At 39.5% G+C, this 27,598-nt stretch overlaps 2 protein-coding genes across 12 annotated transcripts; one reads left to right on the forward strand and one right to left on the reverse strand.

The window, feature by feature from the left end:
• The first annotated feature begins 706 nt into the window (after nt 1–706).
• map7b (microtubule-associated protein 7b) lies at nt 707–22,814 on the forward strand. Of its 11 annotated transcripts, none has more exons than XM_083570740.1 (20): nt 707–840; nt 10,228–10,350; nt 10,494–10,568; nt 11,988–12,151; nt 12,581–12,695; nt 13,266–13,364; nt 14,433–14,543; nt 15,433–15,534; nt 16,403–16,519; nt 17,295–17,467; nt 18,753–18,895; nt 19,229–19,539; nt 19,634–19,790; nt 19,876–20,044; nt 20,169–20,273; nt 20,364–20,405; nt 20,551–20,611; nt 21,590–21,722; nt 21,974–22,194; nt 22,441–22,814. In XM_083570740.1, exons 1-20 carry the CDS (start codon nt 795–797, stop codon nt 22,449–22,451), a joined length of 2,478 nt encoding a protein of 825 aa, XP_083426866.1. In that variant the 5' UTR covers nt 707–794; the 3' UTR covers nt 22,452–22,814. The 11 variants fall into 11 exon arrangements, with proteins under 11 accessions (XP_083426866.1, XP_083426870.1, XP_083426871.1 ...); XM_083570736.1 differs by lacking the exon at nt 707–840 and adding an exon at nt 4,131–4,842; XM_083570739.1 differs by lacking the exon at nt 707–840 and adding an exon at nt 4,131–4,842 and having other exon boundaries at nt 17,319–17,467.
• Nucleotides 22,815–25,211: 2,397 nt separating this feature from the next.
• LOC310715029 (chemokine XC receptor 1-like) lies at nt 25,212–26,519 on the reverse strand (the record flags this gene model as incomplete). The annotated part of the gene is made up of 2 exons (XM_083521175.1): nt 26,370–26,519; nt 25,212–26,254 (listed from the first exon to the last, which is right to left on the reverse strand). The coding sequence occupies exons 1-2, from the start codon at nt 26,371–26,373 to the stop codon at nt 25,212–25,214; spliced, it is 1,047 nt and encodes a 348-aa protein (XP_083377301.1). The 5' UTR covers nt 26,374–26,519.
• Nucleotides 26,520–27,598: the final 1,079 nt, after the last annotated feature.

Consider the following 27,598-nt stretch of genomic DNA (forward strand, 5'->3'; position numbering starts at 1 on the left):
TATTTTGTATAATGTGACTTTATTAATTAATTTTATCGACAAATAAAACGTTAAAACATTAGATTAAATATATATATATATATATATATATATATATATATATATATATATATATGGGTTTATATATTTTGTATAATAAATTATATATAATTCTAGGAGGAAAGGAAAGCTAATTGCAAACAGGAGAAAAGCACTTTTTGGGTTAGAAAAGAAATAATTAATACGTAGAAAGACAGATTTCTGGTGCACGGAAATAATGCAAGGTATTGTATTAAGATTGTATGCAAATTATACCTTATTATACATAATTTGATTTTGCTTTATTTATTAAATAAATTTTTTATATGTTCATTCTATTTTAAATTTCGGTGCACAGAAATAATGCAAGACAAGAAATATGCACGCAAATTGTGTTTTTCTTTGTTATTTTTTCTTTTAGAAAAAAATTTTTTATATATAATTTGTCGAATAATGGTTGTACAACAAATTTTGTTGTACAACAAAAACATTTATATGAATTTATTCGTTGTTTGATTTGATTTTGTACACAATCAGTATCTTTTTCTAACACTTATGCAAAAAATGAAAGATTCGTGAAATTCAATATGCATTTTTATTAATATAGATGAATGTATTATGTTTTTTTTTTGTTGTAACATAATCACCTGTACGATTCCTTTTTTTATTTATTTATTTTTTATATACACACCTGTCCGCTAGGCGCGCGCGGATCCGATGACCGCCGCTGCGCTCGCGCGCGCCGGTAAATCCTCTTTCCAGTGACGTCGCGAGAAATGGCGGAGCGCGAGGAAAGCGACGTCTGTCGGAGTTCCAGCCAGGGTAAGCTCGATTTTTTTTTAATTAAAACCCTTCCAATCACAATTTATTTATTTGCATGAAGAATAAACACTGTTTTAACTCGAGCGTCTGTAAATATCAGATATTAAACAAATAAAATAATAAATAAATAAAAGTTTGACAGGTGTTGCTTTATTCGGTCAGAGGATCCGGAGTAGACCCGGAGATTATAATTATAATTATTATTAATAAACACGAAATTCGGCTCAATTTCACTTTTGCATTCAGGAACGCGGCATTGCAAAAAGTCTTCTGTATGAATGCACACATCCGGGTCTTTTTTAAAAAACTTAGGTAACTTGAAACACCTGTTTGAGTGTCTGGTGTTTGCTTGTTGTTACTCTGAAAGAGGAAGCGGTGAGATGACTGGAAACCAGAGACATTTCTTTAATATCATTCATGAACAAACATTTGTAGAGCTTTTGGGTTCTGTAAATAATCCAAATTATTTTGTTTGTTTGTTTGTTTGTTTGTTTGTTGCTGCCCTAGACACAAATAAACCATTAACATTACATATCAAACTCAAATTCCTCAAACCTAGTTTGGAAATAGGCTTTTATTAATTCTTCAGTTTATCATTCACAAGAGCGAAATATTTTTAATGACTCATCCTGCACTTGCTCAATTTGCATCCAATCAAATGTTTTTCAACACATTGGCCCCGCCTTTGCGACCAGACCTGCGTTATGGCGCTTTTAAGATCTCCTCCAAAGTCCGAGTTCGGATGTCGTTATAAGACCATGGTGTTTTTAAAATTGACAGGAAAAAAAGATTGTGGTAAAATGTAGCTGTGTTTTTGTATTCGTTGTGTATGCTCGGTAAAAAAAAAAACATGTTATTTGGTTTTGCTTAAAGAAAATTGAACATTTAATGTTGGAAATAACTATTTAGAGAGCTTATATTGGGTTATAAGCTTCATATTGGTGTATGATGCTCCTTTTAGGTGAGGTCATAAATATACTGTGTGAAGTGAACGCACCATGTTGTAATGACGACCTCCAAATTATGTGTAAAGTTACGAGAACGGCATTTTTTTGTTATGGACGTCCTTCCGGACGCCAGGATGTGAGGGATCAAAAAATCCCAAAACAAAACGATGACATTATTATGAAATTCACGTGCGCTCGCTTTATCATTGCGGTATTTCTAATTGTACATGAGCACATTAATTTCTACTGTAGCTGCATCGCACGTGGTGTCTTTGGTGTGTAGCCATTTTATTCCCCTGTTTGGTAAAAAGATGGATGGATAAATGGGTGGAGAGAATCCTGTTGCCCGTCAGTGTGAGTAATGTCTAATTTGATTGGACGAAATGTCCTGGGGGTGTGTTTAATGACTCATCTAGTCACCAGTAGGCTTCAATGGATCAACAGTCTGTCAACAGTTTGTGTTTTTTAAATGAGTAAATTATCAATACGGACAAAGATGTATATCACTGAGGGGTGTCATACTGTACTATATCAAAATAATGTATATATTAATTTAATTGTGCTTGGAGTATTAAAGTCTAACTGTGTGCTTGTACTGCTGCAGCAGGGTTAAAGAGTAAAGCGACGCTTATACTGCGGGCAAAGGTCAATATTGCTCAAGCCTCAGCCCTTATTTGCTGGATATTCTGTCTGTGTGTGTGTGTGTGTGTGTGTGTGTGTGTGAGAGAGAGAGAGAGAGAAAGAGTGAGAAGGAAGGATAAAATGAGAGAGAGAGAGAGAGAGAGCACCTTTACCTTTGGGCGTGTAGGTTCCTGCACAGTGGTTTCAGCTGAAGGAAAATCCCCAGTGGTTCGCTAATAAACGAGCCGCTGAACTGCATAAACTTAGCGGTCATTCCACGCCGATGGAGAGAACACGGCGTTCCACTCCACAGAGGTTTTTTTTTTTTCTCTCACATGTTTAAACATCCCATTTCCAAATGCAGTCTCTCCATTTGCTGTTATAATATGATCCACTCTTCTGGGAAGATGGTCCAGAAGACTTTGGTGTGTGCTTGTGGAGATTTGGTTTACCACGCTGTTCTGATGAGTTGGCTTCGTGCACAGGGGTTTGGGTCTCCTCGGTCAAGTGAGGTGAAAATGTTGTGCTACAGCATCCAAAATATATTCTATACAGATGTGTGTCTCCAGCTTTGTGAGATTAGTTTGAGAAAGAACCACAAATGGATGGAAAAGTCAGGTGTCCTAATATTTTGTCAATAAAGCATATGTACCTGTAGTTGAGATGCATATGTGTGTGGAGCGATATGTGAGGTTTTATTATAGCGGAGAGCTGAAACGCCATATGGTGTGTATAGCGTTAAATGATGGATGATTGCGTGTTCAGCAGGTTTATTGTTTTATGAGTGATGGCAAACTGAAAAGGAATATAGCTGTGAAGATGGCAGGATGATTTATTTATTTATTATTATAATTTTTTTAAATGAACGTTCGTATGATTTAAATGGTGTGATTGACACGAAAAGGTTTTCAGCGATTGGTTGTAGTTTCCTCTGTTCATGTTTCGCATTATGACTGAGAGTAAAAAAAAAAAGTGATTGGTCCCAGGAGTGATGACATGCTCGTGTGCACTGTTGAACTGAATCCTTATTGCCGCTGTGCTTGCTTACCTTGCATATATATGCTGCACACACAGAAACTGGGATGTGTGTGTGTGTGTGTGTGTGTGTGTGTGTGTGTGTGTATGTGTGTGTGTGTGTGTGTGTGTGTGTGTGTTTGAAGAGCAGGAATTATTTCCGCTTTTCTCTTCTGTTTCAATATCCGGTCTTTCCTCATAAAATCATTTTTCACATATCCCAGACCACAGGGTCAGACATGATACGGAACCCCTGGAGCACAGAGGGTTAAGGGCCTTGCTCAAGGGCCCGAGAGTGGCAGCTTGGCGATACCTGGGTCTGAACCCCCAACCTTCCGATTAGTAACCCAGCACCTTAACCACTGAGCCAAAACTTTAATCATTTGATTAAACATAATTATACCCAATAATAAATGTTTCGTTGATTTGAGATGTTTTTCTGTTCAGTATGGTTGTAAAGACTGGTGAAACTTTGTGAACCAGATCTCTCTATCTCTTTCTGTCTCTCTCACGTCAGACGAGCAGCAGAATTGTGACTTAATTAGATCCTCACCCTACATGCCACTGTGTATCCCGGGAGATTGGCAGTAGACACTTGGTGTTCTCTTTTGTGATTTGGAAGAAGGCCTACTCTGCATCTATCTGTCTGTTCGTCCGTCTATCATTTCTCTCTTTCAGCCTTGTGCTGTTGTAGAGCAATTATTAAGCGACTGACTCACCTTGCCCTGCTTCCCTCCACACTGAATATTTCAGTAGGAAATAGATAGGCACGTGTGTGTGTGTGTGTGTGTGTGTGAGAGAGAGAGAGAGAGAGAGAGAGGGAGAGAGAGAGAGAGAGAGAGAGAGAGAACCAGGGAGAGCAAAGAAGAGCAGTACAGCAGCAGTAGAGACCTTGAGAGAAAGTGGCAGCATCTCTATGGCTTGAAAGAGAAGAAAAGAGGAAAGAGTGATGACTGTGATCTTCTGGAACGTTCAGCATCCTGAGGTGTCTTCTCTGAGCCGTTTATTTCCAGATTTGTCAGTTTCCTTTTCATGCCTGTTTTCTTCACCTTTCTGGATCTTTCTGCTTTGTCACTTCTTGTCCTGCTTTCTAATTTCCCTGCATGCCATCTTCTGCCTTCTTGACATCTTTGAGTGCACTGGGAGGAGATGAGCAGCCTGGGTGCTAGTAGTTAGCATTAGCGTGAGTAAGCGCACCGGACAGGAGCTCACACACACACACACACTGGGAGAGAGAGAGAAAGCGAGAGAGAGGGGACCAACGATTAGAGCCAGGACGAGTGCGGCGCAGAGGGAGGGAGGATGCTGTTGCCCCCCAGGCTGAGGAAAGGGGGCGGCAGGTCAGTCATCACCTCCCTCACCACCATCACCGAGGAGGACGAGGAGCAACGTAGCCGGCGCAAAAAACGCAGGAGAGGAGGTGAGGGGAAGTTAGGGGACAGAGTATCGGATGGATGGATTGATGGGGAAGAGGAAGAGTAGATCTGCAGTTCTGCAGAATTCAGTTTCAGCTCTAATCTAGGTCTGATCCAGTGCTAATCAAAAAGCCTGATTATGTTTAGCAGGCATCGTGGATTGAAAGTCGGATTAAGTAGACGGCCTCAGAGATATGTGAAGTTTCACATGGAAACTTTAAATGTAGGCCAATGGAGTGTTTATGTATACGTGGTTTTTTTTTTTTTTTTTGCAAGTTTCCATTATTGCATTAATTCTTACTTTTGAGTTTTTCCACTGTATCCTAGATGTCAAAACTATTGACCTCCACTCTTCTGGGAAGATGTTCCACTTGCTTTGAGTGTGCGTGTGAAGAGTAAATTCAGGTACTGATGAAGGTGAGGTGAGGAGGCCTGGGGTGCAGTCAGTGTTCTAATTCATCCCACAGGTGTTTAATAAGGTTGAGCTTGGAGCTCTGAAGCAGGCCACTCAAGATCTCTTCATGGAAATCAATATCCAGAGCAATATCTTCATGGAGCTGGCTTTGTGCATGACAAGGGCTTGGTTTTATGGTTTTAGTGAAGGGAAAATGCCATGCTTCTGCATCCAAAGACATCCTATATTATTACCTGCTGTAAATATGTAGCAACAGTTTGGGTAAGAACCGTATATGGCTGGAAAAGTTTTTATAATTTTGCCCTGGTAGGGTACATCTTGTTTCTCCTGTATCCAGTTTGATCATGGTGGAGAAAGGGAGGTTGTAGTATGATTTTTAAAAGAGTCCAAATAAATGGGAGATTCTTATTGTTTTTTTGTTGTTGTGTAAGTAGCCTGATTTGTAATTATAATCACTTTATCATTAATAAAAAAACCCAAAATGAGCCTGTGTTCATGATTCAGTTGGTTTAAAAGACAAAAAGTTGCAGCCCTCCAAGTTTAAGTGCGGCAGTTTGGATGTTGGGCATAAATTTGTGTATTTGACGTATTATTAGTTGAATGGCAGTGTGTTGTTTTTGAGTATGGTTAAGTGAGTGAATGTGGGAGCTTTTTTTATAGAAATCTTTCAGTCCTTCTATATCCGGTATATGTGATTCTTGGCTTGTTTTGACGTGAGTATGTGTATATGAGGTTTTGTCTTGCTTTCATGCTGGGCATGCCTAACCAAGAACAATTCTGTTGTCATTTTTGTGTATCATCTTTTTAAAGAAACATTTCTAATTTAATGTTTATACCTGGTGTCACAAAAAACGGTCATCTGTATATATCAGGTTTATAAACCGACTTTCTGCAAGGGAACAGTGATGAGAGCCGTTTAAGATCACGTCAGCTCACATGACTCAAAGGCGGAGAATGTCTGAAGTAGACAAACCGGATCGCGGAAGCGTGGCTGGTGTCACTCCTGCGTTCTAATAAAACCTGTAAAAAAATATTTATGCCTTCAAGCCATGGCGGTGGCAGAATCTCTGATTGTCTTTGCAGCTTTAATGCAACTGTGCACTCAAGGATATGATTTCATGCATCGTTAGCTCACAGTGATGTTCTATAGATTGCTGTTTGGTTATAGTTTTTAGAAATGTACTTAATCCAGTGGCAACTTGTATACAAAAGTGTGAGATCAGTCTGGGGTGTGATGTCATAACTTGAAATTAAAAAAACCTGTGTCTGTTTGGGTTTTCTTCAGGTCTGCTGATTTCATTCCACCTGCTAAAATCTTTCCAGCAGGTGGCCTGATTTTACATTTTTAGCTATTTGGTAGATGACCTTATCTAGTGTGACTTACAATTATTGCCTTTACAGTGAACACTTGAGCAGTTAATGGTTAAGGGCCTTGCTCAGGGGCCCAGCAGTCTAAAATCCAACCACTTAACCACTGAGCAACCTCTACAACTGATGACTGTACATTCCACCCCTGCAAGTCTGAATATTTGTGTATGGTGCTCTGATATAAACTAGCGTCCACCACCTTATCTCACACCAAATGCTCACAATGTATTCTGGTATATTACGGTATATTCCCGGCAACCCGGAGTGGTTACTGAAGATGAGTGAGATGAGATCATGGTGCACTTTCAATTTTGGATTGTGTCCAAATGCTGAATCATCTCCAGAAACAATTCACTGGAGATGATATTTATCGGTACTTGAAATCAGGCACTTTCCACAGGGGTTTATCGATTGTGCAGTTTTTTCCCCTAATATATATTTCAAGAACTAGCAAATAGGAAGTGCATAAAAACGTGCTCCTTTTTGGGGAGTATAAGGGAAAGACGATGGTGTACATGTGAGTCAGAAAACAGCCTTTTGCACTTTTTGTCCTGGATTGAGCAAGTGCTCTCCTGCCCTCGTTCTCAGATTAGCATAAAGTGATGCTAAGCTGCTCAGTCCTGGACTGGAAGGCCTTATCCTCCTGCTTACACACACGCCACACGTACACACTGACAAATTAGTGCGGCGTAGACATCTTTCTTTTTTTTTTTTTTTTTTTTTATCGACCCATTAACAATGCACATGCTCACAATAATATTAACCACACACAATAGGGTGTGTTTTACCGTCACATTTCAACTGTTGTTTTGACTTCAGTCAGATAGATGGGTTAAAGGTCACTTACTCTTATGTGGCCTTGTCCCCAGTTATTACACCACAGCACCATTGAACTCTTGAATCAAGACAAGACGGTGTTAAGTGCACTATATGGACAACAGTTTGTGGACACCTGACCATCAGATTGAACCTTTTTGACCATCTTATTCCACAATTATTCTCCATTTGCTTGTAAAACAACCTCCACTCTAATGGAAAGATGTCCCACTATTTTTTTGGAGTGTGTTTGTGGAGATTTGTGCTGATCTAGGTAATGACAGAGGGTGAGGAAGCCCTAGTCAACATTCCCATTCATTCTGAAGGTGTTCAGTAGGCTAGAGCTATAGCAGTGGATCTTCCACTCCAACCTATGTAAAGCATATCTTCATGTAGCTGTCTTTGTGAATAAGCCATTAATATTCTGGAACAGGTTTGGGTTTTCAAGTTCAAGCGAAAGGAAAATTCCCTGCTACAAAGTACAACTGTGCCTTTAGCTTTATGGTAACCTTTTAGGGAAGAACAACATATGGCTCAGAAAGTCAGGAGTCCTAGTACTTTTGTCCATATAGTTTATTTGAGGTCACTGGGAGAGGATGTTCTGCTAAATCCTCCTTAACCTATTTAGCCAGCACCAGGAATAGATTCCTAAATGTAATGTAATATTGGACTACATTTCTAATCTGGCACAGCATTCAGATCTCATGTGTAGCGTCCAGTTTAGCACTGTTTCAAGTTTCGTTTTTCTTTTCCTTGCTGGCATAACTGGCTGTATACACAGGCCAGTGTTGTATGTCATACAGCTGGACCCAGGTGAGTAAGGGAAAGAGAGCGAGACTGCCGATATACAGTATGTATTGATTGACAGATTGTTTGTCTGTCAGAGAATTTGAGAACCAGTTCTCCGTGTTTATCAAATCAGATTTAAAAATCAAACTGAAGGACATTTTAGCTGACATTTATTGGTACACTATTTGGACAAAAGTATTGGGTCACCTGATTTCAAGTCAAGTCATCCTGACTTTTCTGCTACATGTAGTTCTTTCTTAAAATGTTACCACAAAGCTGGATGCACACAATTGTACAGAATGTCTTTGGACAGGGCCTCTGTGTCCAAAGCGAGCTCCATGAATATATGGGTTACATGGGTTGTAATAAAAGGTCTTGAGAGGCCTGCTCTAGAGCTCTGACCTCAACCCTAGTGAACACCTTTGGGATGAATTGGAACACTGACTGCAATCCAGGCCTCCTCACCTCACCTACATACACTTGACTTTACTAACACCCTTGTGGCTGGATGAGCACAAATCACCACAAGCACACTTCACAGTATTAAGGAACCCCAGAAGAGCTGAGGTTATTATAACATTGACTAGTTTTGGAATGGGATGTTCACAAAACACACACCAATCTTATGTCTGCATACTTGTGCATATAGTGTATTTTACTTAATCTCTCCTGCATGTTTATATTAAGCCCTTGATTCTTGTATTTGCTGACTCCTGATATAATTCCGAGATACTGCCAATGATCCTTTACAATTTGCTGATCCTGTTCTTAACCCTAAGCTTACAAATCCAGCATCAGGAGGGGGTTATAGGATACGCTGTATAAACTACTGTCGTATTCTCATTCAGTGGCTCTCTACATGGAATGCATATGTTGGATTAGATTACATCGTTGTGCTAATGAGATCTGGTGCTTTTATTAGAAATAAATTCCCCACAGGTGTTTCAGCGGGAAGACTGACTGACATAAGATATTTCAGTGTGTTTCCTAGTGGATAAAAACTATTGTCCATAGGTATAAAGGTTTGGAAATTGATAGCGAGTAAACTGGGTCAGGTGAATTTGGGACTTTTTATATTTGTGTTGATTAAATAAAGGCTTCGGGCATTTCTGGAGCAGGGTGTGTGTGTGTTTGTGTGTGTGTGTATATATATATATATATATATATATATATATATATGTGTGTGTGTGTGTGTGAATTCATACAGTATAGGTGAGGTTGCATACACAGAGGGTTGTGGATTGCTTTTAAAATAGAAATCGATATGAAACTCAGCGCTATATATAGAATCAATATATATTTATATATTTCACATTCAAACTGGATTGCACATAAACCCAAACTCAACAAATCACCTGGCTGAGGCGAGGCGAGGTGGGGCAAGGTGGGACAGGCCAAGGTGGAACACATGCAAATAGGCTGCAGAGAGAGCAGCGATTTTCCTAACAGCTTTCCTGCATGTGCAGCTCTCTGTATTTAGAAAAAGGTTTTCAAGATAACGCAGGGAACCAAGATGAGATTCACTCGACCTTATTGTTTGCCTGTAAATCTCGTTATGACAAAAATAATCTGACCCGCTAATATGATTGGTTGCTGTAGACATGTATAAAATATCCTTGGTTTCATTTGCTTTAGAGAGTCACTGATGCGAATATTCTGGCTTGATGCCAGGAATTGACAAAAATAAATGAATAAAATATGGTTTTGCATTGCAGTGGAGTCAAGTGTAATAGGAGGAACATGTATTTTTATTCTGGCTGACAAAAATACCCAACGCAGATTCATTCTTGTTACCTGAGCAAGCAGGGCGGGGGGAAAAAAACAGAAGGCAAACAAATATGTAGTAAGAAAGACTTCAGGAAGTAAACAAAGTATGTACAGAATGATGACCGTTTGTTTGTCTTTCAGTATTGTTTCCTGGCAAATGTCAGATGTATAGATAGTGGTGTTTTCTCTAATTATTATCTGTTCCTTTATTTTTTTGCCCTTTTTAATCTTTCAGGCTCTGACTCCCATCACAGAGGCGATGAGAAGAATCCTTTAAGTCGGCCAGATTCTACGACCCCTGGACATAACACGTACAACATTTCCAGCTCTGCCGATGTACAGAATACAAGCAGACCAGGCAAGACACACACACACACACACACACACACACACACACACACACACACACACACACACAACATACTGAAATATGATATTCTAGTTGAACAAGTACTAAGAAAATAAAATCTCAAGTTTTCAATTTTGTGTGTTTGTATGCAGAGCATCTGGTATTCAAACTTGATGAGAGGCAGAGACTGGCTCGAGAGAGGAGGGAGGAGAGAGAGAAACAGAATGGTAGGACACACATTTAAACTCAGGATGCATTTAATAAAAGCATTTGTCAAACACACTTCCAGTTAAGGTGTAAGGGCCTTGCTCAAGGGCCCAGCAGTGGTAGCATGGTGATGCTAACATTTTAACTTTCCAAGCCAAAGTTCAATGGCTTAACCACTTAAGACCCAAAATTTTGTTTTCAAACTGAAGGACAGTTCACAAATAAACCTCAAAACCAGCATCTTACAGTATGCGAGTCTTTGAGCTATTCATTCAATTTTAAACTTTGGACACAAAATACCGCTTGAATGCTGGATGAAAGATTTGGTTTTGCTGCTTTCCAGAACAGAATCATTTTTTTACTTTCCACACCAGATAAAATTATTGGGCTGATGATTTGGTGACCCAAGTGCTGTACACAGTATTAGAGTCCCATGCAAATAAACAGTTAAAGAAACACTGAATCATTATCTAAAAAACAAATGAATTCGCCTCAAGACATGACTTAAACTCATCGAGATTTGATGTGGGGTTCTGGAGGTGCAACTTATTCCAGAACCAAGGTCCAGCTACAGAGAACACTGTGTTAACTGTAAGCTATTTAAGGAGCTAGTTGCTCTGGGCAAATGTTGAACGGAGATGAGATCGAAAGGTAGGCAGGTGCCAAACCATGTATGCAGTTCCATACAAATAAAAGAGCTTTAAATATAATTTTGTATGTAACTGGGAGCTGGTTGAGTGAAGCAAGCAAAAGCACATTTTTGCCAGTCACAACCTTAGCTGAACAAGTTCCAGCAGACGTAGACACCTCCAGGTAAAACGCATTTCAGTAACCAAGCCTTAGGGACATGTATTAAGAAATCTTCACGCTGACTTTATCCTGAATTTGTCATTCATGCTCTCTCTTGCTTCTTCCCCCCCAATGAAATTCCAGGTTGTAGATAGTGTGCCTGGTGTTTCTTTGTGTGTGCATATAAGTGTGTGATTTTGTAGGATTTCGCCCACTGATTGGCAAAATTGACCTCTCGGCACCGAGTTTATTGAAATCTTTTTGAAATCGGCATTTGAACTGCACGCACACACTCTTTCTGCATGAATAGGTGACCGTGGCACGTTGCTGTGGCGAGCTTTAGTCATTATGTAAACTTTTTGGTGGCCCGGTTGCTATGGCACCCACAAAAAGACTTATGTAAAGGCTCTGAGTCACAAAGCAAAAGTTTTAGCCTGGTAGATTTGGGTAAATTGTTTATTGTTCAGTGAATATGTAAAAGTAAAAGGTGACTATTTGAACGATGAGGTTGGATAGAAGCTTTGAGGTTGTTTGCTGGGTTTTTGTGTGCTATAAATAACCACATCCTAAGGACTGTTGATTCTATAAACTCACTGAGTTTGGGTCTTATTTGTGTGTGTGTGTGTGTGTGTGTGTGTGTGTGTGTGTAGCTGTGCGAGAGGCTCAGTTATTAGAGCGTGAGGAGCGGGCAAGGCTATACTATGAGAAGCAGCAGGAGGACAGAAGGAGGCGTCTGGAGGAGCAAAGGCTTAAGGAGGAGAGGAAGCATGCCGCTGTGGAGGAGAAACGACGGCAGAAATTGGAGGAGGAGAAGGTTTTGAGCTGTTTTGTCACCAAAACACTTTCCTTACATATTACATAGTCGCAATATATCTACCAAATATTTACAAAAAACCAGGAAAAGAATGTACATACACACAATTTCCACAATTTGGAAATAATATTCCACAGAGAATATTGTATATAAATACAAAATACAGACCAATACATAAAATATATTTAAATGTGTTTAAATATACCTTATATTTCTATACGTATTCAGATCTACACACCTCTGTCTGAAATCCTAATGTTACCAGATGAGCACGTGTGAAGCACACGCTGCCTTTTAATATTAATATTTCTATTAAAAGTTTCTATATATTTGAAAGAAAATGCAGTATTGTTGCTTATATTTTTTAATATTTGTTTATGCAGTGTGCGGTACGTGTGTAAATGGAGTTTGACTTTTCATGTGTACCAGGCTCGGTATGAGGCCGTTGTGAGAAGGACTCTAGAGAAGAGTCGGCGAGTCAAACAGAAGCCGAACCGCTGGAGCTGGGGAGGAACCCTAACCTCCAGCACCTCGCACAACAGTGGTAAACACACTGCACCATCCGCAACCACTGCCACTACACCGTCTCAAACATATACACTTCTGTTATAGATAAAACCCTAAGATGCTGGGATTTCTATTATTTTTGCGCTCGGTGTGTATGTGTGTGTGTGTGTGTGTGTGTGTGTGTGTGTGTGCACGCGTGCATGGGGATGTGTGTACGGATGCGTGAACGTGTGTACATGAACACATCGGATTTGTTCTCTGCATCTCTCTCCCCTAGTGCACACATGCTGACTCAGGGCTCTGCTTCGATCGCCACTCCCTATTGTTTCTTTCTGTTATTTTTGTCCTCCCTCATTCACTCTGTTTCTTTCTCGCTCTGTCTCACTATGTCTCTGTAATAATCTTTACTTTTCTATCTCTTTCTGAATATCTGTGTCTGTATTTGTGTTTTTCTTTCTCACTATCTTTTTTATAGCTGTCTTCATGTCTGTGACTTTCTCAATCTCTGTCTGTTGGTCTCTCACTCCATTTATCTATGTCAATGTCTCTTCTCTATCACATTCTGTCTCTGTCTGTATGTCTCTTACATCATCACTCTCTCTCTCAGGATTTGGTGACTCTGCTCTCCTCTTCACACTGGATGTGGCTGGACTGGAGTGCGATGATGTTTTCAGTTTGGCACGCCAGCAGCGCCCGCACACACAATGTGAATATGACTCAGTGTAGTGCAGCCCACTAGCCATCTGACTAGCAAAGTCAGTCATAGCACGTAGCTTCAGACCGTAGTGCACGATTATTGCTAGTGAAATAGTGAAGAGAAATAATCTAGGCCTAATGTTTGCTATAGAGTTGTGTAGCTTTAGCATTTGCTGCATTATGTGATGATTTTGTATTTTTGTGATCTGAAGTGACTGTAGAACAAAGAACGAGTCTTGAACAAGTCAATGAACTCTCATAGGGGACACTGAAATGTTTGCAAGCTAAACAAAGTCAAGATCTTTTTTTTGATATATTCCAAATCTAATTATGTAGCTGCTAATATTGAATGTGCCTGTAGTAATCATATGTAGTAGCTACAGCTACATTAGATTCTTGTGAGCAAACATTAAAGCTGTGGTGCAGTCTAGTCCGAAGAAGTGTATATATGCTATAACAGTCCTAATAGCATTGACTAGCTAATGCTAGTTTCACATAATTTAAACTAACGAGTGTGGTCGAGCTCTTTGACGTTAATTTTTGGTGATATGTAAATTGTTAGGAAGCTGCTGCTTTCAGAAAGTGCTGGGGGAAGATTAATCTTTTTAGTGAGCATTGAAATGAAAAAAAAATTACACCTAAAATGACTAAATCTGCAATATTGAGGATGATAAAACGAATCTAGGTTTTAAGCTAGGTTAATTATCGGCTGCTAGCTGGGACTGAGAATGCTTGAGGAAAATGTATTTCATTACTTGCTATTTGATGTAAGCAAAAAAATAGAAAAAGAATCAATCTTGCTTGCTTGCTTGCTTGCTTGTTTTTACCTGGGACTTGCTAGGGATACTGTACGTGAATAACAAATGAATATAACGACCTGGTGAGGATATGCTGTGTGTTTTTGTGTGACCTTGATTACAGTATGGAAAACGTTACAAGTCTCTTTCCCTGCCCTTTCAGTCAGCATTGTCTCCAAACTTGACTGTTCTCTCGGTCAGTGTTTCTGTACCGAGCTTACTGTTCACATTTTATGTCTCATGCTGTGTGTGTTGTCGTTGTTGTGTCTCTGTGTTTGTAGATGCTGACCGAAGGTCAGTTTCCACCATGAATCTGTCCAAGCACATAGACCCGGTTATAAGCAAACGTCTGTCTTTCTCATCTGCCACACTATTAAACACGCCAGACCGAGGTAAACACACAAACGGACATACACACACTGGTCTGTCCATGTTCGTAAGAAAATACACATTCTGTCCTGGGTGTATTTTTTCCTTCCCACTTTTGTTTAATCTTCATAATCATGTTGACTTACTCAGTACACACAACACACTGTGAACTTTTTTCTTTGTTAATCGCGATCAAACCTATCCAAAGCACACTATATGGACAAATGTCTGTGGACACCTAACCATATGATTGTGCTCTTTGAAAATACCCCATTCCATACTTAATTCCCATTCTATACTCTGGAAAGATATTTAAAAGATTTTGGAGTGTGCTTGTGGAAATTTGTTCTTATTCAGCCAAAAGGGTGTTGGTGAACCCAGGAACTGATGTAGGTGATATTAGAAGGCATGGGGTTCAGTCATCATTGCAATTCATCTCAAAGCTTTTCAGTAGGGTTGAGGTCAGAGCTCTATTCCATGAGATCTTCCACTCCAACTCATAAACATTGTATCTTCATGGAGCTAACTTTGTGTACATCCAAAGACATCTTATACGAATGAGTGCCTCCAACATTGTGGCAACAGTTTAGGGAAGATCCACAGATGACTGGAGGAGTCAGGTGTCCCTAAAATCAAGTTTCGATCACTCCACAAAGCTGGTCAAGAAAAATTATTCTAAAGTCATATATAAAACTTTTTTTTTTGGCCCACCAGTGAAACATGGTGGTGGGATCATTGATCAATGTAAATGTGTTTTTAAGTGGATGGGAGGAAACTGGACAGGGTTGAGGGAAAGATGGCGATGAATACAGCCTCTTGAAAAAAACAATACTAATCTGAAAGTCTCAGTCAAACCATAATGTTTGTTTTAACCTGTTTACTTGTTTTTTCATCTTGTGCTATTGGTCCAAGGCTTACAGAAGCAGACGTCCCTCTCCTCCTCTTGCTTAGTAAATAGATTTTCATCCAAAGCTCGACCATCCAAAGAGAAGATCTACCAGGATAGACCTGCAGGTTGATTTTAGTGCAAAACAAGGATTTTTTTTTTCTCTTTTTTTTTTCTCAACAGGAAAAACACATTCACTGAATGAGTACCTGAAATCTTCAGATTTTATGGCTTAATAAAAAAAAAAAAGGATCTGTAGAGTGCTTTATAATCATTAATAAGCCACTAGATTTTAAATTAAAGTAAAGAACAACCCAGGTAGTGTTTCAGTGAGTGTGTGTGAGGAGATACTTTGGGGCAAACTGGCATGTTTCGAAAAGCTGGTGTTGGGTCTTGCATGTCTGTAGGGAGTTTTATTTTTCCCTCTTTATATAATCAGTTATTTTTTTCCTGTTTTTTTTTCCAGCTTCGGCGCAAGGACAAGGTGTTGCAACATTTTTGTTAATCTGAGCGCATTAAAGGAGCAGTTTGTGATTTTTCCAAAGCCTAAAAGAAATGCCATTGCAAAGAAAGCTCTCTGTTTAATAAACAAATAAATAAATAAATAAACACGCACTCGCTTCATGAATTGTCTTGGGGCTGGGATGATTTCTGAGCAACTCGAATTAAAGCTTTAGATTGTGAAATAAGCCTTGTTCAAGGTAACTTTTGTAATGGCATGATTTATTAAATAACTAATGATTAAAAAAAAAAATACAAACTGCACCTTTAAGTGTATTTAGCTGAGGGCATGTGTTCCTACAGCATGCTAATGACTTTAGTGGTATGGATTTCAATGGGAATGGAAATGGGTCTTGTATATGCATGCAATATCACTCCTCTGTGGTGTGGTTTGGCTTCGACTCTTCATTTTTTGTATTTTCAGCTTGCCAAATGCTCCTTTAACTAGCATTTAGGAATAATGATAAATTGATATAAAACTTGTGTGTTTTTCAGGTATGCACCGTATGCCTCTAACCCCATGGGAGAACAATGTAGTCAGTCGCTTACAGACACCAACACACTCGTACCTGGCCAGAAGTCGTAGTGCTGTGTCTCTGTCTGGAGATGCAGGTAAAGCGACACACACGCACACACACACACACACACACACACACACACACACACACACACACACACACACAACCACACATCTCTAACACATGATTAGATGTTTAAGAATAAAGCTCTGTTTGGCTGCCTTTGCTTTTCTTTCTGAAACAAAACTGCTCTTTCAGGGGTGTTCTCTCTCCCTAAACTGTTACCATAGTTACTCTCGTTCTGTGTGTGTGTGTGTGTGTGTGTGTGTGTGTGTGTTGCTTCATTTAAATCTTGTGCACAAAGGCTGCATGTGGGAGCAAACATTAGACTCTTATGCAACTTTTATTCCTTTTGTTGTCTTTGGGGTGTGTCTCTCTCTCTCACTCTCTTGGTGCTCGCTCTCTCTCTCTCTCTCTCTCTCTCTCTCTCTCTCTCTCTCTCTCTCTCTCTCTCTCTCTCTCTCCATTTCATGTGTCTATTCTAACCTTTAAATAACAAGTGTGGCAAAAAGCTGCTAACGCACAGACTCGATCATCACTGAGATCTACTAAACATGGCTGCTAAGCCACGCCCATTTCCGCTCCAATACAATACTTTTAGCTCCTCCCCTCAGAGATGATCACAGTCTCCAAGTGACCTTTGATTGCGTTGTAGATGCTGACACACTTTCTCTTTCTTCCTTTTCCTTTTCATATCATTTCTTCCTTCTCCCCTGCACCCGCCCCTCCTCTCATCCCTCACCTTTCTGTTTAATACACTCTTACTTCACACGGCCTGCTCGGCTACTTAACCTGCAATCCCGGTTCAGTGACCCCCGTTTGTCCTCGCTCAGCCTCCTGTCACCACACAAGCTCACTGTCCCTCAAGGCCCTGCAGTCACGCAGCGCCGAGCGACCGATCCGAGCCGGGCCCAGCTTCGAGCGAGCGGTCAGAGCGAGGACGGACGGCAACACGTGCAGGAAGGCAGCCAATAATGTGCTGGTAAGAAGACACACACACGAGGGCTGTAAGAGAGAATTTAGCTGTAGCAGTTGTACCCTATTTCCATTATTGCTTCTTTTCCACACCGATACAGGAAACACCTAAAAACTTTTGATGCCTCATTTTCCCTTCGAATAAACTGATTTTTCTTCTGATGTAACTAATGAAATACATTTGACCAATAAAAACTGATTTTAAAATATATCTTGATTATTATTGCTTTCCTCTTAGATATTTGATACCATGATGCAGGTGGTCATCGAAGTCCGATCAGGCAATTTTGGTGTAGTATAGTATGTATGGAGCATAATCAGTCCTGCTGTGTAGTCAGAAGAAAAAAAAAAAAAAGAATGTACAAATGAATCCGAATTTTATAAAGATCCTTGAAATAGGAAATTACGATTCATTTAATTTTGCTTAGATAATTCAGAGTTGTGCTTGTGCATAATGTGTGTGCTCTTTTTGCTGCATTTTACCCTCTCCCCAATTTTTTTTTTAGTAATTTTGATGTTTTTGTTTTTGCATGGGTGCCTAGATTAGAGTTTAAGCTCCACAGGATGTACACCAGCTTCAGATTGGTCGGGTTTGCCCTGATGACCGTACACACACACACACACACACACACACACCAGAATCTGGGTGTGCGCAGTTTGCCAGAGGCTTATAGTATTAAGGACTTATGTCTGAGACCCAGAGCCACTAACATGCGTTGGACTAATTCAGTCTGTTCCAAAGGCCCAAGGCTGTTTTTTCCCCTCTCAAAGTTCACAAAACAACAACGGATACTCCAACTCTAACCATGTCTTCAGACAAACACTCACACACCTGCACATGTTATTTTGAGGAACTAAATCAGAATCTGAACTATCAGCCAGACTTTGTCTTTCTGTTGTTTGATTTTTAACTCCAGCCCAATCTTAGAAACTTTGCCTGTTAAGGAAGCAAGAGATTGTACTGAGTAAATGTGTGCATTACTACTACGTCATTTACTTTTACTTTACTTACCATAATTACCTTTTATCTTTTTTTTCTCTCAATACTGCCATCTGTTGGACACACATGTCAATAGATAAAGATGACAAAAGCATTCGGGCAAGATCTGTCAAATATTTTGTCTCACCTGCTCGTCATGATTATTTATTTTGAATAAATAATACCAAATTGGTGTATGAACGCCTAAACCTTGAACTGGAACAGTAACAGCTGTGAGAAAACACTGGATGACAAGATTTTTCTTGTACTAAGATTTCTATATTTGCTCTAATTATATTTTTTTAATGGTTAGATTGATAGGAAGGATAAAGACTATGTGCGTAAATCCTGGAGTAACCTGTCCTGTCCCACTCCAACTTTGAGCATCGCCACCACTAAGAGAGCTCCCTCTCCTGGCAGTCAGCTTGTTAAATGCAGCCAGCCGTCACCCGCCAGGTACTGACACTTCTTCATCTTGTTTATCAAATGTTTAGTTTTTTGTGTGCAATCGTTTTCATGGTCGAAATCCAGTGAAATGTGCAACACTTTCAGTTATGCTGATTTTCTATTATTCTTATGCAGACAAAATTCTGGAAAAGGCAACGCCCACAGAAAGCTGAAAATGTGAACAGTAAAAAATGCAACTTACCACAGTGCAGCTTAGTCTACGCACATCCCCCTTTTAGGGTGTTATTACTTTTGTAAATGATCAATGGATTTGGTTTTGACTGGTTTCTTATAAATAACGATGACGCAACAACAGACTTTCCGTTTTAACTTTTTCTTTAGGATCTCCCCTAAACCACCTCAGAAGTCTCCCATGTCCAAAAGGTCAAGGTCTCCTCCTCCATCTTCTATTCACTTATCTCCTAGCAACCCCTCCCTGTTGCCTGGTAACCTGCGACCGAGCCGGGTGACCTCCGAGAGCCCGAGCGTGAGTCTGGAGGACGAGAAACCATCGCAGTTAAATGAAGTGGTCAAAAGAGAAGAAACTGAGGACAGCAGAGAAGAGGACGAGGAGGCGGGACAGAAGAAGAAGGAGCAAAGCGAAAGTCCTGCGAAAGCAGCAGCTGAAATCACTTGGAAAGTGGAAACCAATGGTAAGAGTGACTGCTGCTGTGACACACACACACACACACACACACACACAGGTGCATTGTGCATTTGATTGTAAACCTTTCCTGTTTGTTCCAGGTGTAGAAAGGGTTTTGAGTCCTCCAGGGGCCAGACCCAGTGCTGGAACCACCGACCCAGAGGAGGCATCTCGACTGATGGCAGAGAAACGACGTCAGGCCAGAGAGCAGAGGGAGAGAGAGGAGGAAGAGAGAAGACAACAGGAGGAGGTCGAGAGGTTCGTATCCGCCAAAAATGCTATTACATAACGAATACAAGACACTCCAGTACTTATTTTGTTTGTGTGTCCGTTGAATTGACAGGCGACACCGAGAGGAGATGGCACAGAAGATAGCTGAGGAGAGAGCGAAAAGAGAAGAGGAGGCACAGCGTCTGGCCGAAGAGAAAAAACGCAAGGAGGAAGAAGAGAGGCGATTAGAAGAGGAACGAATGCAGAGAGAAAAAGAAGAATCGGAACGCCTCCAGAGACAGGTTTTACACACACACACACACACACACACACACACACACACACACACACATATATTAAAAATTGATTGTACACATAGTGTATGTTTTATACCTTCACACAAATTGTGTGCATGCACATGGACAGAAAGAAGAAGAGGAGGCTCGTCAGCGTGAAGAGGCAGAGCGCTTGCGTCAGGAGAGGGAGAAACACTTCCAGAAAGAGGAAGCGGAGAGACTCGAGAGGAAAAAGGTACACTTTCTTTCTTTCTTTCTTTCTTTCTTTTTATTTATTTTTTAAGCTTAAACCATATTACCATGTTCATGGTCTTCTCTTTCATAGCGCCTCGAGGAGATTATGAAGCGAACACGCCGCTCAGATCAGGTACAGTACCACACTCGCACACACACACACACATCACCCATGTTATTCTGAGGAACTGGATCAGAATCTGAACAGCACTAAACCCAGTCAGACTTTCTCGTTCTGTTGTTAATTATTTTTACATAACCTCTGATTTATTTATCAGAAAAGCCCTGGTCAGAGTCAGAGGAATGGAGATGAGAGTCAGCAGAATTCCCAGGACACGTGTAAGAAAGATTTCGTTTGTGTTTCATTATGCCTACTGCATATTTGATGTTTTTTTCTTTGTCTGTTGTGGCATCTCTTCTTTTATCTGTCTGTCTGTTTCTCACTGACTCACTCTCTTCTATTTTACTGGCTGTCTTTCTTTTAACTGTTCTTTGTCTGTCTCTTTCTCTCGCGCTCTCTCTCTCTCACACACTTACTGTCTCTCTTATTTCTCTTTCAGACTATCTTTGTCTGTCTGTTTCTCACTGACTTTCTGTCTCACTAGCTGTCTCTCTCTGACTGACTGTTCTGCTCTCTCCTCAGATAGTATATATATATTTTTTTCTGTCTGTCTTCTCCTGACTGACAGTTTGTGTCTCTGTTCTTTCTAAGCGACTCTCTCTTTTCTCTGTCTGTCAGTCTGCCTGTCTCTCTGACTGATTGTTCTGCTCTTTAGTCTCAGTTTCTCTGATAGTATCTCTTCTCTTTGTCTGATTGTCTTTCCCTTTTCATTATTGTAGTTTGTCTGTTTCACTTGCCCTTTCACTTATTCACACACTCTCTCTCTCTCTCTCTCTCTCTCTCTCTCTCTCTCTCTCTCTCTCTCTCTCTCTCTCTCTCTCTCTCTCTCTCTCTCTCACTCACTCACACTCACGGACTCTTTTGTGCTGTCTTGTCTTTCTTTGCCTGTCTGTCTGTCCCTCATTGACTCTCTCATTCTCTGTCTAATTAGCTCTCTCTCTCTGACTGACCTGCTTACTCTCTCATCCCAGTTTGGCTTTGATAGTGTCTCTCTTCTCTATATCTCTTTTCTCCTTATTTTGACAGTTTGTCTCTTTGTCTGTTTTCTCTTTTCCGTCTGTCTCACACCAACTGTTTGTCTCTCTCTCTTTTACTTCTTCCTGTCTTCCTTTCTACTCTCTGTCTCTGACAACATTTAGTTGTATGTGCAATACATGTTTATTTTCTGTATTCTCTCCCCCCTTCTCTTTTTCCAGTGAATGTGGTCCCTGAAATCCCGTCCATCACTGTATCGGCTCCACCAATCCCTCACAACCCACAGCACAATGACAGCAATGGACACACTAAACCTGATTTCAACTTGAACACACTCCCCCCTGCTGGACACGAGTGAGTACTGCATCTCCAGCTCTACCTCAATCTTTAGGTCAGAATTCTCTCTGGTCTGAAGTCTCCAGCTGATATTCCATATGGTAATAACTGATGAGAGAAACTGATATTGAGGCTGACTTTTTTCGTCTTTAACACCATATTTGCATCTCTGTTCCTCATGTGGTTATAATATGTCACTACAGGTGTAACAGCACTATTAAACAGTTGTATTTATTAATTAATTTTTTTATTTCATTTATTCATTCAAGATTAAGCACCGAAACCCAGCTTCAGGAAAACGGTGTCACGGTGGAGACTCCGACATTTGAGGAGGTGATCGAGGTGCCCATGGTGAGCAAGCTGTCCCGGCAGGAGGGCGATGGTGAGGAAGAAGATGAGAGGAGGAAGACACCACTGCTGGCTTTCCGAGAGAACGGAAGCATACATGACCTAAGCACATGGGATCAAAGCTCAGTCCAGCAGCACACAAGTGAGCTGACGTACCAACCTTCGTCATCATTGTCCTTACTTTACACTTTATAACTCTGTCTTGTAATTGTTTTAAAGTAGAACATCATAAAAAAACATTGTTCTGCCCAGTCCATTGGTTTGGGCCAGAACAAGTAATTAAACACTTCGGAAATGAACCAATCACAAACACATTGTGCTTTTTTCAATCATTTAAATAGCAAGAATACCTCATGTGTTTTTGTTTGTGTTTTCTCTGTTGTTACAGGTGACATCTGAAACCCTCAGAGATCATGATAGGAAACAAAGTGTGACTGATTCCCTGCTTAGATTCTTCTATATTAAAAATTTTCTCCAACATAGACCCCTGGTTATGTGAGGAGGAAAGTATCTATATAACAATAAGTAATGGACCGCTCTCTTAAGTCATCCTTCTGCTTCCTGTAATGCAGCTCCTACCTTCTACCCCCATAAACACTAATGTGGTATGTTCCAGGAACACAGTTGATGAACGTGCTGGTGGCGTGTTTGTGGGAAACAGCTGTGTAAATCAGCTGTAAAGTCTGATTTAATACTTAAAGATCATTTTTTTTGGTTTATTTGTTTCTGTCGAGGTAGAACTGAGTAAAGTGCTGAACCTAATGAGGGCATCAGATTTTTTTTTTGCGCTGAGGAGTGCATTATGATTTTTTTACACGAATGAAGAGAAAGTCTGAAGTATTTTCCTACTGCTTTATACAGCTTTAATATGCACTTGCTTAATTTTGACTGTGTTGCTCTGGAGATGAGTCATCAGTTTAGGGATGCACCGAAAGAATCTTTTTTTTAAAATAATAGTTTAATTATCTATTCAAACTATTTGTATAATGTTTTGTGTGTTTTCAGTAATATCCTATTAAAAGCACAAATATTATTATTATAATTATTTATTTATTTTCTTATTATATATCATTTCAAGAATTTATTTCGGTGCATCACTACTCTATTGAAGTCTCAATCCAAAGATCTTACCAACAAAACACTGTCTAATCGACTGTCTGACGCAGCAGGTTTCCGAGTTTCGGATATTAGCTAGACGGGTTGTGTTGAAAAACAAGACAGGGTTTCTCTGCCGTATGCAGACACGATGGGTACAGTAATATTTAGTAAAATGATAAGTGAGATTTAAAATGCTGCAACGTGGACCTTCCCTATGCCTTATCGGATCAAGAGGTGTGTTTGGCTGATTATCCCCCTCCCCTCCATGTCATACATCGTGATCATTAGAGCTAGATCATCTTTAAAGTTTCAATCACATTTGAAAAATGTTTGACTCAAGCATTTCGATTGACTGCAAGGTAAACTGGTGTCCATTAAAACACTGTAAATGTAGATTGTGTACAGTAAATAAAGGACTATATTGTACAAAGACTGAGTTCACCCCAAAAAATAGAACACAATGGCTATATGATCTCAGACTGTAACCTGGCATCTGTACAAGCTAGAACAGAGAGATAAACGTTTCCCAGCCACATAAATAACACTTAGAAACTCCACCAAACTAAAACTAAGCTCTGCACATTCATAATCTTCAGTCATTTTCTGGCTTTTTTTTTTTTTCTTTTTCATCTCTTTACAAAAACCTCATTCTTATTTCCCTTTCAAGCAGTCACATCTGTATAGCATGTAAAAAAAAATATATATATTAAAATCAATAAATCATTTTTTTGAAAGACATCTGCTTTATTAAAAAATTTTTTTGTTAGAATTTAGATTTTACAGTAAGACAGCACGCCCCCTTTTATCTTATTTGGATCCTCTGGGGATGTGTGTGTTTATATATCTATCTGTCTGTGAGCTGATGTTACCTACCTATCAATCATTTTACCCATCATTCCATCACATCCTGACAAATCTAAAGTCAAGAGAAACAGTAGTGCTTCAAAATTGTGTTTGGTAGGAAAGAAAATCCTGCTGATGTCGAAGAGTTATTTCCTGATTTGTTGGGACAAAAAAATCCACAAGCAAAATATTTATTTTTGAGATGTAATATGAATATAATCTGAAATTTGTGAGTACACACACACACACACACACACACACACACACACACACACACACACACACACACACAAATATCTTTATGTTGATGTACAAGCATTTTTTTTGTGAGTTCCTTACTAGATGCATATTGAGTAAATAATAAAGTGGTCTTCTTTCGGCTTCTCCCGCTGTAGCGATCCCTAATGGATCATACCCCCTGTCTCTATACCCCCCTGTCCTCTACATCTGACTCTTTCATACCAACTACCTGCATGTCTTCCCTCACAACATCCATAAACCTCCTCCTTGGCCTTCCTCTTTTCCTCCTTCCTGGTGGCTCCATCCTCAGCATTCTCCTACTGATATACCACATGTCCAAAACATCTCAATCTCGCCTCCCTCACCTTGTCTCCAAAACGTCCTCCATGCGATGTCCCTCTAATAAACTTATTTTTAATCCTTCAGTTCTGCTACCTGCAGCAACATCTTCAGCTCTGCTACCTTCAGCTCCACCTCCTGTCTGGGTACATAATAAAGTACTTGTGTGTATGTGTATGTGTGTGTGTGTGTGTGTGTGTGTGTGTATATGTGTATGTGTATATATATATATATATATATATATATATATATATATATATATATATGATATAATATATATATATATATATAACGATGTGTAACTGGAGCATTGAGCAATATTGTAAGCAGTATTAACAATATTCGACAGTAAGACTGCAACAGCTCAGATACACTGTAGACATATAATTAAATACATCAACATTCAAACTGCAAAATCAACACGTAAAACCTCGAGCCGCAATACATTATAATAAAAAACAAAAACTACTGCTGACAGAGAGCCTAGTTCTTAACGTTTGAGACAACAAACATCGGCATACATTCATTATTTTGTCAAAGTGGTTAAAATGTAAATAAAATTAAAGCCTGGTGTTAAATCTTGAATGTGAGGGATGTGACTCTCATGGAGTCACACAGTAAATGGAGACAAATCTCCATTTACTTCTGCTGTTCTATGCACCAAAACCATTTGCGAGACCTTTTAGGTGAAAGACTACGATTATCAGGATTGCTAGTCGGTGGAATTCCAATAACTAAAACACTACGAAATTCTTGGATTGAAACTACATGTCCAGTTCTCACCGGTGCAGATTTGGAAGCAGCTCGCTTTTTCTCTCTTTCACTGGATTTTAGACCAAATAAACCATAAATCACTGAATTGAGGCAGCATCGGGTAAAAGCCAGAATAAAGCAGATGTGTGTGCCATTAATGAGATGTTTTTCATGGGTATAAATCCAAATCTGATGGTAATCTAAGATGTAAAGCAAATTCAATGTGTTATAAGGAGCCCAGCAAATGAAGAATGTAGTGACCAAAACGAAGGCAAGTCCAGTAGTTATGTTGCTGTGGTTTCCTGGAAACTTAACAGTTGGCAGGATCCTGATGTAGCAGAAAGCCATGACTAAAAAGGCACTCACAAACAGAAGGAGCTCTTTATACATGGTGATAACATATGGAACTGTCTTGCTGTACCTACAGCCTCCTGAGTAAGACTGGGCATTAATGTTCACCATGACTGGCAATGCTCCCAGGATGCTCATCACCCACGCAAATACAAGACCATCTCTGACACAAAATTCTTTTTTCCAGTCTGATTGAGGGTGCACCACGGCCATGTAGCGCTCGACACTCATCAACACCAGGAACACCATGCTGCTGTAAAACCCGACTGAAGAATAAAAGCTGTAAACTTTGCATACTGTCTCTCCCAGAGTCGAACCCCAGATATGGTCATAGACCCAGAAAAGTGGTCCAACAGTAAACAGCAGGTCTGACAGAGCCAAGTTGAGAATGATAATCCTGGTGAGTGAACGAAGTTTCATACAGACTACACTGATCACGATCAGCAGGTTGATTCGAGAAAGACTGAGGAGAATTACAATGCTGAGGTTCATGGGAATTTCAATGCTTCTGTATTCAGCCTTGGGGGTTTCGCTGTATATTTCATGTACAGTTATAGTCTTCATCAGTGTGCTGGATTCTGAAAATAATATATAACCAATATTATTCGATTATTACTATGGAATAATTAACAAAATGATTCAAAATGTATCCGGGGTGTCATTCATTATACCAAAGAAAACATGAATTCTTACCCATTCTCCTCTTCTGATTTTCGACCAGCTTAACAAAATGAAGCCAACTCACTTTATTTACTTTTATTCCTAAAGGTATCTGTAGAATGATCAAAGAGTTCCTCGATGCCTTCCTCTTTGCACGCCGTGCTTCATAAAGCTGCGATGATATTCAGGTTAACATCGAAAAGAAGCACAAGCACATGGTGTAAACGTGCTTTCACCAATACCATGTTTTTTTGCCATGTGAGGTTTTGAGGTGTGAAAAACTGGAACATTTTGCCCAACCCGAATTCCTGTTAATGCCACTACATATCAAGTGAACATTTGTAATCGGACACTTAGATTTACTGAGCTGCATGTTGGCTACAATTATAAACCCATGCAGATAAAAATTACAAGAATAAAAGATTTTTATTTTATACATAACTATATACTGTTCATATGGAATAGATCAATTTACATTAAGAAAATTTTGAAAAAATTAAATAAACAGGTCTGGTAAGGAAGAAATAGAAAAAGAGAAATGGAACAGACTGGATTTATTAATGTGATGCAGAGATGACAAACGTACACACATCCTTCATTTAAGTAGAAGTACAGATGCTCATGTATGAAAAGACTCTGGTAAAAGTTGAAGTACTGATTACACTTTTTCACTTAAGTTAAAGTAAAGAAGTTTGGGCTCTGACATGTACTTAAGTAAAACATTTCTTGCTTATTGTTAGCTTTGTAGGCTAGAATACGCCTGTGATGTTCCAGGAAATGACTAGGAGTAGGTTGATGGGTGAAAAATGGCGTGCACTGCGAAGAAAGAGTATTGATCATGTTACCAAATAGATTAAAACTAAGATAACAAGCCAGGTTTGAAAATGTTAGAAGTAGAAAGTGAAGATATTTGTGTTAAAAATATGAGTGAAAGTAAAACGTTGTCTGAAAAACAAATAGTGAAGTAAAATACGGATACCGAAAAATCTATTTAAGTACAGTAACGAAGTATTTATGCTTCATTACTTCCCATCTTTGATGTGATGTGTATACCTGCTGATATACCGCGGCTAATATAAGTTTCACAAGCACAAGTACAAGTTCTTACTTTATAAACCTCTTTAATGAATGCATTTTATTAAAGCATTTTTTTTTTAAGGATTGAGTTTTATCTTCTGACCGAAAGCAAATCATTTTATTTCCAGAAATGACACATTTTACTCATATGTTGCTTCAGTTTATAGGTATAAATGCAATACCAG

The sequence above is a fragment of the Silurus aristotelis genome, assembly GCF_946808225.1.
Source record: "Silurus aristotelis genome assembly, chromosome: 19".
Lineage (NCBI taxonomy): Eukaryota > Metazoa > Chordata > Actinopteri > Siluriformes > Siluridae > Silurus > Silurus aristotelis.

Excerpts from the sequence above, each read along its gene's own strand:
- map7b (XM_083570736.1), top strand. The coding sequence starts at position 4,725 with ATGCTGTTGCCCCCCAGGCTGAGGAAAGGGGGCGGCAGGTCAGTCATC. Across the intron at positions 13,365-14,432 it reads GCAGCGCCCGCACACACAAT|ATGCTGACCGAAGGTCAGTT; the intron begins GTGAATATGACT and ends CTGTGTTTGTAG. Across the intron at positions 15,535-16,402 it reads CTACCAGGATAGACCTGCAG|GTATGCACCGTATGCCTCTA; the intron begins GTTGATTTTAGT and ends TGTGTTTTTCAG.